General features: G+C 40.7%; 1 protein-coding gene across 1 annotated transcript in view; it reads right to left on the bottom strand.

Annotated features, from left to right (window-relative positions):
* mcph1 (microcephalin 1) overlaps nt 1–14,992 on the bottom strand; it is a 286,557-nt gene extending 271,565 nt beyond the window's left edge. Inside the window, exons 1-3 of the mRNA XM_072251122.1 lie at nt 14,872–14,992; nt 13,795–13,867; nt 4,145–4,236 (exon numbers count right to left, since the gene is read on the bottom strand). Of these exons, the coding sequence (XP_072107223.1) occupies nt 4,145–4,236; nt 13,795–13,831 (129 nt within the window). The 5' untranslated portion in view covers nt 13,832–13,867; nt 14,872–14,992. The remainder of the gene's footprint in view (nt 1–4,144; nt 4,237–13,794; nt 13,868–14,871) is intronic.
* Nucleotides 14,993–15,798: the final 806 nt, after the last annotated feature.

Below are 15,798 nucleotides of genomic sequence, written 5' to 3'. Positions count from 1 at the left end.
AGTTAAATGGTAACCAAAACTTATTGCAATGTTGACTGCTGGTAGAAGAATTTGGGTGGGGTGGGGCAGAAGAAAAAGTGGGAGAAATTAATGGACACAAACGATGTCTAAAGGTGGTAGACAAAAGTGGAAACTTTTCACCGAGGACGTTTAGTTCTCTACTAGGTTAAGGGTGAAAGGTGAAAAGTTTAAGGGGAACATGAGGGGGAACTTCTTCACCGAGATTGTGGAACAAGTTGCCAATGGAAGTGGTGGATATGGGTTTGATTTTAACATTTAAGATAAATTTAAATAGCACATGATTGGGAGGGGGTTATGGAGGTCTATGGTCCAGGTACTACGCAGAGTAATAGTTCTGCATGGACCAGATGGGCCAAAGGGCCTGTTTCTCTTCTGTAGTGCTTTATGACTAAGTGAGAGAACAGGAAGAAGTGATAGGATTGCTCTGAAGACCAACATTGACTCAAATGTCCATGTCATAAGGAAATAAGAAACTGAAAAACCCTGAATGATACATGGTGTCTCTTTGAGAAACATTTGCCTTGAAGAAGCTCCGTAAATTCAGTTAGGACTCTAGTTTAAAGGTAAAAGTGATTATCATTCCAAAAAAAGAAACACCTGGACTGAGAGTTATAAAAAATAACTTTTTAAATAATACATGGCAAAATTAAAAACCAAAAAGCCACTCAGATCACAGTGGGCATAAACAACAAAATAAATTTTGGCCATAAACTTCTGAGCACCAGAAAAATGGTCTACGCATGCATGTTCAAACTGGTTCAGAATATTTTTACAGGAATAAAGCCAAAACAGCAATGTTGCTCAAATCCAAGCATAGTCAGCACTCTGCAAAGAGAAAATGACTTTTGATCTAACTTGCTGGCTACAGTGATTCAAAAGTACTTCATAAAATTGCATAAGCAATTTTAAATGTCTTAAGGCCACAAAAGGAATGTATAAATTTAAGTTCCGTTGTTTTGTTACAAAATGTGTCTAATATATTTTCCCTCTTATCAGCAAAAAAGTGATCATACATAAACAACATTAAAAATAATTTTAATGCTCCTTTATGTTACTTCAAGCATACAAATCATTCAAAAGATCCTTTTGTGCAACTTGAAAGTTAATTAGCAAGTAAGCTTTAATACAGAAGCAGATATCCATGATCCCAATGGATGTTTCCTGGTATTTAACCTTGTTCCTGACACTACTATTGAAAGGAATAGATTCCCAACCTTGAAACTGTCCCTTACATCTCACATTCAGATGATATGTACACAAAATTACCAGTATTCTTACGAGGAAATACCATCTGATTACCAACACTGTCACCAAACACTTGGTTAATTGCCGCTGCCTACATTCTCTGAGTTCATCTGTTGTTTGCCCTTACCTAACCTATTTGGACTCCACATCTGCACCTATTTACAGGACTTAAATATGCCCCTCTATTGCCTTCACCCTCAATAACTTACCACTACCCTATTTGGAATTGTGTTCGAAACTCACCAAAGCTGAGTTCCATTAAATTATACCCACTCTCATGCATCATTCTAGCCTTCTTTCCCAGAAGCATATGATAACATTGAGGCACTGAAGTTTTTTTGCCATAAATCAATAATAGCTCTGGTTGCACATTTTGCACTATTTCCTCACTTCTTGAAACCTCTTATTTTCAACATTCAATATTGCTCATTGTAATCCTGTGATATTGCTAGGATTAAATCAGTGGATTGCTGGATGGTGCAGCTCAGTAGGCCGAAAGGGCCTGTTCTTTGCCCCTAAATATATAAAAATAATGCAGTTAATACATATCAAGTTGCAATAAGGACATGGGCAAGGACCAGTTAACAATCAAGTGCTGAAAGCAGCTTGGGAGACAAACCATATGGTGAGGAACAAAACAAATCTTGAAGCAACTCAGCAGGTAAGGCAGCATCTATGGAGGGGAATAAACAGTCAGCATTTCGGGCTGAGACCCTTTGCCAGGACAAACCATATGTTGTTTGTTTTTAAAGAGGAGGGTTTATATGTAGAGTAACTACATCTCTCTGCAATGATTCTGCAAAGCTGGAAATCCAGATCAATGTACACAAAATGCTGAGATGAAGCATCTCAACCCTTCCTCTGCAATAATACTGGACCCTTGTTAGAACCCAGCTGAACAATATTATGAATCTTGTCTTCTGATTCAAAGGACATATTTTCATCTAAAGGAATGTAAGAAAGGATCACAGATTGTTTCCTGTGATCGTGGTGGGAGGTGTGAAATAGAATTGCTTTATGAGAAGATAGGAAGTAGATTACTCCAATGTTTCAGTTTAAGAATGAGAAGTTACCTTAGTGAAAATTCTTAGTGGATGATGCTTCCTCTGGCTGGAATGTTTCGAACCGGGACAATCTCAAAATAGGGGTACCAGCAATTCACATCAAGTGAGAAGCAATTTCTTTAATCACAACAATAAAACTGAAATTGATGTTAAAAGGGCAGCTTAGCATTGCCGAACTTTAGATTTTATTACTGGGCAATTAATATTCGTTATTTAAAATTTTGGACATGGAATTGGGACACAGTTTCAAGTCCACAATGGGTTAATCTTGAATGTAATTCTGTTTCAGGATTTTCATTGGGTTCTATTTTAGGGACCCCACTCCCCTTTGATTTTTCTAAATTAGACAAACAAATGGATAACCCAATAGTTAAATATATTCTTCGAATATGGTTTCAGTTTCGAAAATTTTTTGGACTGAATCAATTTATTTTAGCAAGCCCTATTGTATCCAATTCTCTTTTTCATCCTTCATTTTTGGACCAAGCCTATCTAGTCTGGAAAACAAAAGATAAAATACGATTTTCTGATTTATTCTTGGATAATTGTTTTATGTCTTTTGAATAATTATCTAATAAATATAATTTACCTAGATCCCACTTTTTTTAATTATTTACAGATCAGAAACTTTTTAAATACCGTTCTTACTACCTTTCCAATTTCATATTCTACTGATATAATGGAAAAAATTTTAGATTTAAATCCTTTTCAGAAAGGTTCAATAGCAATTATTTATAATATGGTAACAAAAATAAATCCAAATGTATCGAATACAATTAAGAACGATTGGGAAAGGGAACTTAAGCTTACTTTACCTACCGAGAAATGGCAAAAAAATTTCCAACTAGTTCCTCTATATGTGCTAAACATGCGTTGATACAGTTTAAAGTAGTACACAGGGCTCGTACATCTAAGGATAAACTAGCTCATTATTACCTTCTTATAAATCCTGTATGCGATAGATGTCATTCTGAGTTAGCTTCATTAACTCATGTTTTGGTCATGTCCTTTGTTGAAGAAATATTGGGACGATATCTTTGATATTATTTCAACTGTTTTGAATATTGATCTACAACCTCATTCTATTACTGTCATCTTTGTTTTACCAATGTTAGAACGTCATCTGACTCCTCAGCTTGTTGGATGATTGCTTTTGTTACTCCAATGGCTAGAAGATCTGTACTATTGAATTGGAAAGAGATTAATCCTCCTACTACATTTCATTGGTTTTCCAAAACTATGTCTTGTTTAAATTTAGAAATAAATTAGAAGTGTCATTTATGACCCATCTATTAAATTTGATGAGATTTGGAGACCATTTATTCAATATTTTCACATGATGTAATTTGACCCTTTCCAATTCTATTTTGTTACTTCAATATATGGGGAGAGGAGCGGAAGTAGCAACACTATTGGTTTTACCTGCGATATCACAATAGCCCTTTCTTTTTTCCTCTTTAGTTTTCTTCTAGTTTGGTTAGATTCGTTTTTTTTTCCCCCAATGGGATTTTTTTTCTTTTTTTATGATATTTTTGTATTTTCATGTATATTTTTTCTATATCTCATTGGTGATTTCGCGAGATTTTGGGAGGCTTATTAATTATGTGCCATTTGAGTTTATACATGTATAAATTAATTATTATCATTATAATCCTAATTGCTCTATACTTATTTTTTGTAATGTTTATGATGTTGAAATTAATAAAAAGATTGAAAAAGAAAGAAAAACCCAGCTGATAACATTCAAGACAGACCAACAGATTCTTGATTTCAAGTGATAATCTGAAAATATGGCTGTGGAAAGTAATACATACCGTGGCACCCATATCAACCAAATGTTCTATAAATGATTTGGAGTAGTTTTCAGTCTTAGTTGAAGACCACACATCCACAAATGCCACGACATCTGTAAAGTAATAGCATAACAGGTAATGATCAAATCTCCATTTAAAAATTATGAACATAATGTTTAGTGAAAATCTACTGAAGGTACCATTTAAAGTAACATTTTTACAGAAAGGGTTGTAACTAAACCTGCATCTCAAGTTCAAGCTTATTGTCATCTAACAGTACATGTATACAACCAAACGAAGCAACATTCCTCCAGACCACAGTGTACCCACAAAAACATACATCACACACAGTGCATAAAACAAAACATTATCACAAATAAGATAATAAAATACAATTCAAGGTGCATGTAGCGCACAGCACAGGTTACAGTAAACAGATAACTATTCTAGTGACAAGACCTAAAATGTTCAGTACATTTTCATTTAAAGACCTTGAAAGATAGATCAATTCTGACCTCCTGACATGCTTCCATTTTTATCCATTATCATGATCTAAAATAAGATCCACAAACTTCACTTAAAATGGGTTATTTTTAAACATGATTGAAGAACTCAAACTGTGTTCTTGACTCCATCACATGGCACTATCTAGTATAAGTTGTAAAGTACATACAGCAACAGAAACACATCAAACCCCCTTAAGCATTGAAGTCATTAAGCAATTGGACAAGTGATGCAAGTGCCTGATTAACAATCCTACACAGCAATAAAGTCTCACTAATAACAGTTTTGAAAACCAAAGGACTGTCATTAAAAACCATTTCGGCTCATTAATAACCTCCAGGGTAGGAAATCAGCTCAGTCATGCCAATATACAGCTCCAGAAATATGTCACGTGGTTGACTCTCAATGGCTGACCAAGCTTCTCAGTTCCAAAAGATAGCCACCGTGCTCTCAAGAGGAAAATATAGAGTTGGGCATTAAATATTGGTATGGTTAGAGATATCCAGATTGCGAATAACAAGTAACTTTAAAGGGAATATCAGATCCCTACTCAAGTTTTAAAACTTGGAACAATAGAACTGTTTCTTCTCCTACATGAGGCAGGAGTGAAGACTTACCAAGGCACCTGAGAACCACAAACTGTTAACATCTTCAAAAACTCTGGTTTCGGATACAAGACACAGCACAGATGTCACAGAAGTCCTTCTCTGCCGCCCTTCCAGAGACTGAAGAGCTGACCCGTCACTGTATTCACCTCACGGCACCAGGGAAAACTGCAGGAGACGGCATCAACTATGGCACATCACCTCTCACTTCATCCAATACAACGAGATATGGAGAATCCTTCACCAGTCCTGTTTCCCTCAGTTAGAAGAGCAACTCTGATTTATATTGACTGGCAGAGCAGGTCTGTTCCTGCTCCTCATTCAACATCAGCCACATGGGGTGTCACGATAGCACAGCGCTTAGCACTACAGTATTACAGTTCAGGACAGAGTTCAGAGTACATTTCTAGTGTCCTCTGTAATACATTTGCATGTCCTTTCTGTGAGTGCATGAGTTTCCTCCGGGTGCTGTGGCTTCCTCCCACAGGCAAAGATGCACTGGTTAGTTAGTTAATTAGTCATTGTAAATTGCCCCATGATTAGGTGAGGGTTAAAAAGGTGGGTTGCTGGTTGGTGTGGCTCATTGGGCCAGAGGGCCTGCTCCACACTGTACCTTTAAGTTCTAAAAAATTACATGGAAACCATAACCTGAAGCGATGAATCTACCATAGGGCCTGACCCAGTGCATACTAGAATCATGAAAGGAAATATTGTTGCTGTGATATTTATTGTATTAATTTTTAGATACAGCATGGTAATAGGCCCTTCTCACCCAACAAGCTGCACGACACAATTATGCTCACGTGACCAATTAACCAATTAACCCATACATTTTGGAATGTGGGAGAAAACCAGACCACCTGGAGGAAATCCACACCGTCACAGGGAGTGTAAAAACTCCTTACAGACAGCGACAGAAGTGAACCCAGGTTGCTGGCACTGTAATAGTGTTATGCTAACCATAACACTACAAAGTCATCAATGTGCTTCCTCCATTCGGCCCATTGAGAGTCTGCTCCGCTAATCTATCACCGCTAATCTATCATTGCAGATCTATTATCCCTCTTAACCCCATTCTCCTGCCTTCTCCCTGTAACTTTTGACACCCTGTCTAAGGAAGAACCTATCAATCTCCATGTTAAATATACCAAATGACTTGTCCTCCACATCTGTCTGTAGCAATGAATTCTACAGACTCACTACCATCTGGCTAAAGAAATTCCTCCTCATCACTGTTCCAAATTAGCGTTCTTCTATTCTGAGGCTGTGCCCACTGGTCCTGGACTCTTTCACTATAGGGGCCATCCTTTCCAATTCCACTCTAACTAGGCCTTTCAATATTTGATAGGTTTCCATAAGCTCCCTCATTTTTCTAAACTCCGCCAAGTACATCGAGTACATCAAGACCTCAAACTAATCGCAAAGCTCCAAGTCTACAAGATTTCATTGATATCTGGCCTACTGCATGCTTCAGAACCAGAGACTGGCCTCCTCTCTATAAAATCCTCCAGATCCACTGGCAGACAACTGTCCCTATCAACTGTCCCCTGCAATTACAGCGAGTTAGTTCAGATAGCAAGTCATGCAGTACTGTGAGTTGAGTAGGATGCTCTACTAAGGCGCTGTCTATTGGTGGGTCCTCGGATGATTGTAGAGGCTGATCCAGAATCCATATATTCTGCTGCAATGTGGACATATGCAAGTGGTGGCAGTGGTTTGTGGGTTGTTCATTCTTTTGTTTCACAGCTGCTGCTTGTTCTCTGCCACACAGTAGAGGTCCTTCTGATGTAGCACCGCTTCCTCTTGAACATCCAAGCACATCTATTAAGTACAATGTCTTCCCAGTTTTTAGATGTAATGTTGAATTTCTTCAAAGTTCAAGTACACTAAAATATGTATACAGCCTACAGATTCATCTTCTTGCAAGCAGCCACAAAATAAATTAACACAATATAAACTGTTCAAAGAAAATCCCACACAAGACCATCAAGAATCCAATGTGCAAAAAACAACAAATTGTGCAAACAATAAAAGTAAACAAATAACATTAACTGCAGAATCCCCCAAAGTGAGTCCTCAGCACACGGTCACAGACCACAGATGTAGTTAGTTCAGCGCTGAAACACCCCATCAAGTTGTACAAATAGTAAAAAAAAAGCAGTAAACAAAAAAACACAAGCAACGTGAACTGCAGAGTCCCCAAAGTGAGCCCATAACTGCGGGGCACTTTCAGCACTGAGGAGAGCCGTCAGAGGCCTGTTGGCTGCTGGGCAACAGGCACTCCCAAACCTGGCAGCGTGGGACCCAAGATTCCTGCACCTTCTGCCTGCCGGGAGAGACTGATCAAACGCAGGCAGAGAGCACGAAGCACCTGTTTATTTTCTGCTCTCTTCCTTGACTCTTTAGTGGGTGGGGGAGGAGTAATGGAGCTAACCACAAGTTTGTGTTCCACCATGAGGAATCGACAAAGGCTCTCATCTTCAGGCTGATCTTGATGTTATCTTTGAAGTGCTTACTTTGCCCTCCACTGGCTCACTGACTTTCCTTCAACTGGGAGTAAAGGATCTGTTTGAGATATGAGCTTCACATAACAAACATCAAACTCCTCAAAGTGCTCAGCCACAGCAAAAAAATTATAAGGAGGATAGAGAAAATGACAGGAGGATATCTTCAAAGTCTCCTTGAAAAGGAAAGGTTATAGTGGTTAACGCAGCGCTATTACAGCTCGGGGTGCCGGAGTTCAGGGTTCAATCCCAGCATCCTCTGTAAGGAGTCTGCACATCCTCCCTGTGGAACGTGTGGATTTTCTCTGGATCCTCCAGTTTCCTCCCATAGTCCAAAGACATACCAGTTAGCAAGTTAATTGATTATTGTAAATTGTCCCTTGATTAGATTAGAGCTAAATCAGGGATTGTCAGGGGTTGCTGGGCAGCACGGCTTGAAGGACCTATTTCACATTATCGCTCTATCGCTAAACAAAATAAATTGCTTGCCCATAACCATTCAAAACTGAGAATGAACATATGGGATGCCACTGAGACTTCAACAGCTGCAACAGCAGAACGGATGTGCCCACTCATAAACTCAAAGATACATTTATTATCCAAGTATGCATACAATATACAACCTTGAGATTAGTCTTCTTACAGGCAATGAAAGGAAATGCTGTTGTGACATTACAAAACAGAGAAACCACAAAAGAACCCATTTAAAAAAGACAGTTAAACACCAGGTGTGCAGAGAAATCACTGAAACAATAAAAGTAAGCAAATGGCATTTAGAACGGAAGTTTCATGAAAGACACAAAGCCAGGTATCGCGCAACTGGAGTAGGCCTTACCCTCAGTTCATCGCAGAGCCGAGTAAACGAAGGACCACAAACATGAAGTCAGGCATCACTGCAGCCAGCAGGCCACAGCCTCAGTTCAATGCAGAGCTGAAATAAACTTCACGGAGCAGCAAGCAAAACCGCCCCATCCCTCACCTCTGGTCCCGACACTCTGACCTTTTCAACCTGGCCCAGCGTTTAAATCATCCAAAGAATGAGTCGTTCCTCGCTCTGGGATAGGTCCGAGGCCTGGACCTCCCCGCCACAATTTTGCCTGTACCCAATCCTTCCAATTCAGCCCGGCACTTAAATCAATCAGCTATCAGGACCTACCTTGCACCCACCTCTGCCATGCCCCAGGTCAAGACCCTTGTAAATTTCCTCTGCACTCGTTCAATCTTATTTACATATTTCCTGTATTAAGTGAACAAAATTGCACGCAATACAAATTAGCCTTCAACAACTTCTTACAAGTACAACATCTCACACTTGTCTACATTAAAGTCCATCTGTCATTTTTCAGCCCATTGTTCCAGCTGGTGCTGATCCCACTGTGAGCTTTGAGAGCCTTTCTCACTGTTAACTCCACCCCAATCTTGGTGTCATCCGCAAATTTGCTTATCCAGATTACTGCGTTATCATCCAGATCACAGACATAGATGACAAACAACAGACCCAGCACCAATTCCTGCAGCACAGCACTTGTCACAGGCCTCCAGTCAGAGGTAACCATCTACATTCACTCTCTGCCTTCTCCCACAAAGTCCATGTCAAATCCTCTTTACTACCTCAACTTGAATGTGAAGCAACTGAACTTTCTTGACCAATCTCCCATGCTGGTCCTGCTAAAGTCCACGGAGATAACATCCACTGCCTTCAACAACTTTTCTGATGACTTCCTCAAAAAACTCTCAGATTGGTTGGACACAACCTACCATGCACAAAGCCATGTTGACTACCCTTAATCAGTCCTAGTCTATCCAAATACTTATATATCCAGTCCCTGAGAAAACCTTCCAATAACTTTCCTACTATTGATGTCAAGCGCACCAGCCTAATTTGCTAGCTTAGAGTCTTTCTTAAACAAAAGAAACCTATTGAGGACAACATTCGCTATCCTCCTCCCTAATTTGCCACAAGACAGCAAACACCTTCTTCTCTGTAATCTTTAAAGGGTTCATGACCTCACTCCTGCAATGCCTCACATCTATAAACTCTGCACCCATCTCCCAAGTAACTATGAAAAAAAATCCATTTAAGGTCTCCCCCATCTCTACGCATAGATTATCACTCTGATCTTCCAGAGGACTAATTTTGTCTTTTGTTATCCTATTACTCTTAATATATTGGCAGAAGCCCTTTGGACTCTCCTTCACCTTGTCTGCCAGAGCAACCTTATGTCTTCTTTTAGCTCTCCTGGTTTCCTTAAGTATTTGCTTACATTTCACATCTTCAAGTACCTCATTTGTTCCTGCCTGCCAATACCAGCTGTGCACCTCCTTTTTCTTAATCATGGCCTCAATATCTCTCAAAAGCCAGGGTTCTTAAATTTGTTATCCTTGCCTTTTATTCTGACAGGAATGTACAAATTCTCTACTCACAAAATTACACTTTTGAAAGCCTCCCACTTAACAAGAACACCTTCACCAGAAAACAACCTGTCCCGATCCACACTTGCCAGATCCTTTCTGATACCATCAAATTTACCTTTCTCCAATTTAGCATCTGAACCCAAGAACCAGACCTATCCTTTTCCATAATTATCTTGAAATTAATGGCATTGTGATCACTAGATGCAAAGTGGCCCCCATGCACAAACTTGTCATCTGCCCTGTCTCACTCCCTAATATAGTACTGCACTCTCTCTAGTTGGGACTGCTATGAACTGACTAGGGAAACTTCCCTGAACACACTTGACAAACTCCTTTCCATCCAAGCTTTCTGCAGTATGGGAGTCCCAGTAAATATGTGGAAAGTTAAAATCACCAACTATCATAACTTCATGTTTCTTGCAACAGTCCATGATCCCTTGACCAATCTGCTCTACTAAATTCTGCAGAATGTTGGGTGATTCATAATATAATCCCATAATCTGATCATACCGTTCTTATTCCTCAATTCTACCCACAAAGCCTCACCAGACAAGCTCTCCAGTGTGTCCTGACTGAGCATTGCCGTAACATTTTCCCGGACTAATAATGTCACCCCTTCCTCTTTAATCCCTCCCGCAATGGACATCTCACTAATAGCTACAATGTCATAATTGCATGTGCTGTTCCATGCCTTAAACCCACCCAGCTTTCCTACAATATTTCTTGCATTGAAACAGATGTAGTTCAGAACATTCATCCCACTATGCTCACCCTTTTGATTCCTGGCCTTGTATGTAGGCTTAACAATGTCTTTCTCCATAACTACTGCACTATCTGTTTTAGCATTCTGGTTACCATCCCACTGCACCTCTAATTTAACCCCCCCTCCCCCCACCCATACAGCACTAGTAAACCTTCCCAGAAGAATATTAGTCTCCCTCCAGTTCAGATGCAAACTGTATTTTTTGTACAGGTCCCAGCTTCCTTGGAGAAGAGCCCAATCATCCAAAAATCTGAAGCCCTCCCTCTTGCACCAACACCTTAGCTTTGTGTTAAACTGTATGATCTTCCTACTCCTGACACCTTCTCACTAGAAGGTGGCACAGGTATCAACCCTGAGATCACAACCCTGGAGGTCCTGTCGTTTAACTTAGCACCTACTCCCTGAACTCACTTTGCAGGACCTTGTCACCCATGTCATAGGTACCAACGAGGACTATGACCTCTGGCTGCTCACCCTCCCACTTAAGAATGTTGTGGACCTGATCTGAGATGTCTCTGACCCTGGTACCTGGGAGTCAACTAACCATCAGGGAATCTTGTTCTCATCCACAGAACCTCCTTTCTGTTGCCCTAACCAAAGATACCCCTATCATTGCAGCTTGCTCTTCCCTTCTGACCCAGAGTCAGAGATTTACCTGCTGCGGCTTCTCCCCGGTAGGTCGCCTCCACCCCACAACAGTATGCGAAGTAGTATACTAATTATTGAGGGGAACAGTCACCGGGGTACTTACATCGGCTGCCTATTCCCTTTACTTCTCTTGATAGTCACCCAGGTACTTGCCTCCTGTAACTTAGGGATGTCTACCTCCCTGTAGTATCAATTTATCAACTCCTCATTCTCCCGTATGAGTCGAAGTTCATCAAGCTCCAGTTCCTTAATATGGTCTCTAAGGAGCTGCAGCTCGGTGCACTTTGTACAAATGTCTCCTAAAATTCCCATATCTCACACATGGAACACACCACTAACTCTGGACCCATTCCCAGCACATTAGCTTATGTACTAAGAAAAAAACCTTACTAGAAACATAGAGCATGCATTTGTGCTTGACCAAGACTGTTGAACCAAAGGAGGACCATTCTAACACTGCCCGACTCACAAACTGGCCGCTCCAACAATCAAGACTGTTGCTAAAAAGTTTCTAACTAGCGTCAGTTGCAAACACTTGCTTGGCTGTTGGGCACTACACCATACTTAGAAACGTGCTTCTTTTAAAAAGGGCCAGTTACTTGTGTTTGTGTCCAAAAAGCAATGAGTTTTGTGATAGTTATTGAGAAATAAGCAGTAACTCAATTCAGGATTCTTTTGCTCATTGCAGTTTCAAGCATTCATGCTAGGAGATCAGAATCAGATTATCTCCGGCAAGTGACATGAAATTTGTTAACTTAGCAGTGGCAATTCAATGCAATACATAATCTAGCAGAGAGAGAAAAAAATAATAATAAATAAAACATAATAATAAATACACAAGTAAATCAATTACAGATATTGAATAGATTTTTTAAAATGTGCAAAAACAGAAATACTGTATATTTAAAAAGACTGAGGTAGTGTCTAAAGCTTCAATGTCCATTTAGGAATCAGATGGCAGAGGGGAAGAAGCTATTCCTGAATCACTGAGTGTGTGCCTTCAGGCTTCTGTATGGTAACAGTGAGAAAAGGGCATGCCCTGGGTGCTGGAGGTCCTTAATAATGGACGAGGCCTTTATGAGACACTGCTCCCTAAAGATGCCCTGGTACTTTGTAGGTTAGTACCCTAGATGGAGCCACACAGTCATGTGTATACAGACTAGAGCAGTGGGCTAAGCACATAGTCCTAAGGAGCGCCAATGTCGGTCGTCAGCAAGGTGGATATTTTAGCACCAATCTGCACAGATTGTGGTCTTCTGGTTAGGAAGTCAAGGATCCAATTTCAGAGGGAGGTACAGAAGCCCAGGTTCTGCAACTTCTCAATCAGGATTGTGGGAATGATGGTATTAAATGCTGAGTTATAGTCGATGAACAACATCCTGATGTAGTTTTTGTGTTGTCTAGGTGGTCTAATGCCGTGTGGAGAGCCATTGAGATTGCGTCTGCCATTGACCTATTCTGGCGATAGGTAAATTGCAATGGGTCCAGCTCCTTGCTGAGGCAGATGCTAGAAACAGTTAGGAGTGAAAATGAAACGATTTCACTACTCAACAACTTAGGAACTGTAAGTAATTTGATAGAATCGACAATCATTTGGAATGTTACAATGAAAATTTGGATGATGCAATCTGCAAGAAGGTTTTATGAAGGCAGTACTTTATCTGCACAAGATGTCTGTGTTGATTCTGTTCATTTACAATCAATCAAAAGAATACTGCAGCAGACACTGGATGAATTCCTCCATTGATAACTATTTAGAATTAACAGTTTTATAGCACTGTAGTAAAATTGGTAGCTCTCTAACTTAATCTGTATTTCATTTAAATGGCAGTCTGTCATTTTTATACAATTTAACTATTTCTATGAAACTTAGGCTTATTAGAGCATCCACTTAATTGAGCTAAAATGTACTGGTCCTGATGTGTCCCAATTAACAGAATCCACTGTACAATTTTTGCTTATCACAACTAAATTGGTCACAATACAGCACAACATTCTTCTTCAGTTTTGGGAAGAGATTCGTGTACTGGCACATGCCAATAGTGACATATTTTAAACAAAAAAAAATCGAATAATAAGAAAAAATAAAGTTAATAAATCAGTTTCAACAATAAATCAGTTTCAACAAGAGGCAAGGAAAATACAGTGCTAATTCAAAGTAATTTTGAAAGAATATACTGCAGCATTTGGTACATCATCAACAATTTCACAACTTCTGTTCTTGTTTCTTACCTTTAAGGATAGGCTTTTTGCTACAGTCACTGGTCATTCTGGAAGAATCTGTAGAAATCTACTCAGCCCCAATCTGAAAAAGTAATCAACAACTACTGTAGTACATAAACTCGATTTGACTCAAGTCATCACTGTAAAGTTCTCAGACACAGCCTCTGTAGCAAATTAAACAGCGTTTAGAAAAATAACTTTTCTAACTAAAATATTACCCTTTTCTAGAACCAGTAGAAATGCGATAGCAAAGCTGAGTGATCTGCAAGTGACACAAATGAAGCAAACATTCGAAGAAAGGTGGTGACAGACATTGGCTGAATATGTCCTCCTCCAAAATGATAGATTGGGTGCCATGGTCAAATATCAACTAAAGCGAAGTTATCACAGCTCGGGGTGCTCCGAAGTTTTGAGTTCAATTCTGGGGCAGTCTGTAAGTTTTCTCTGTGAACTACGTGGGTTTTCTCCAGGTGCTGCAGTTTCCTCCCACGGTCCAAAGACATACCGGTCAGTTGGTTGCAACACACATAAAAGTTGCTGGTGCCAGCAACTTTTATGTGTGTTGCTTGAAATTCCAGCATCTGCAGATTTCCTTGTGTTTGCCAGCTAGTTGGTTAATCGGTCAATGTAAATTGCCCTGTGATTAGGCTAGCATTAGTGGGCACTGCAGCTTCTTGGGCTGGAAGGGCCGGTTCCGTGTTGTATCTCCAAATAAATAAAACCTTGCTACACATTCATGACTCAAAAATACATGAAGAAACACCTAACCAAATTTTGCAATCAAACTCTGATCTTATCCTTAGATCACTTGCACTTGAAACTTAACGATTCACAACGTATAAATGTAATAATGGAAGAGTAACAATCTAACTGAAGAATTCAGCGGGCGGGGCAGTAGGACGGAGGGAAAGAAGTTATCAGTGCTTTGTGCTTATACCCTGAATCAGAACTGATCTATTTCCTTCCCCCTCTAAAGATGCTGCTTGACCCATGAGTTCCTCCAGCTTGTTGTCAATTTCTCCAGATACCAGCAAACTTTTCTAAAGCCCTGCCTTCCAGCTCGAGACACCCACGTTCAGTCCTGACCTTAGCGCGGAGTTTCGGGGCACGGCCACTCGTGGGGAGACTGACCAGTCGGGGCTGGGTCACATCGGACGAAACTCTATCACCCTCACCAGTACCAGGACGATTCAAACATGGCGCGGAATGTGCACGGACCGCCGGGAGCCAACCCCGCCACAAAACGTCAGCGACGAATCAGAGAAAGGGGGCGGGTCTTCTCACGCCCCTTCCTTATTAACAGAGGCAATGGCGGGGCATTCATTCATTGGCGGGACATTCGTTTAATGGGCGGGGCTAATCCCCGCGCATGAGTGGTAGCGCTCAAGCCAGAACGCGCAGAAGTAGGTGTTCGTAGTCTGTTGTGTTTGTAGGACGGCGTTAGGAATAATCGGACCTCCTTTCATCACAGTCCCTGTCTCTGCTTCTCCGGTGGTTGCAGGTGCCGGGCCATGATAATAAACCTGCGACTGGCGAACGGACAAATAATAAAAGTTAGCGTGTAGCAACATTGCTGCGGGCAATGAAACTGTTCCAAAGAGGAGAGGGGTGGGGGGTAATCCCGACGCAGATTGGGGGACCGCTTCGTCCGCCACAACAGACAGGATCTCCCAGTAGCCACCCACTTCAACTCTGCTTCCCACTCCCATTCAGATATGTCCATACATGGCCTCCTCTACTGCCATGATGAGGCTAAACTCAGGTTGGAGGAGCAACATCTTATATGCCGTCTAGGTAGTCTCCAGCTCCTTGGTATGAACATAGAATTCTCCAACTTCCAGTAATTCCATCCACCTCCCTTCCTCTATCCCTATGTCACTCTGCCCCCTCCCCAGCTGCCTATCACCTCCCTCATGGTTCTGCCTCTTTACTACCCAGTGTGTTTTCCCCTACTCTTTCTTCACCTTTCCTGCCTATCACCTCCCCGCCTCCCCTTTATCTTTCCCCTTACTG

The sequence above is a fragment of the Mobula birostris genome, chromosome 2 (genome assembly GCF_030028105.1).
Source record: "Mobula birostris isolate sMobBir1 chromosome 2, sMobBir1.hap1, whole genome shotgun sequence".
Taxonomy (NCBI): Eukaryota; Metazoa; Chordata; class Chondrichthyes; order Myliobatiformes; family Myliobatidae; genus Mobula; species Mobula birostris.
This window is presented reverse-complemented; position numbering and strand designations above follow the sequence as displayed.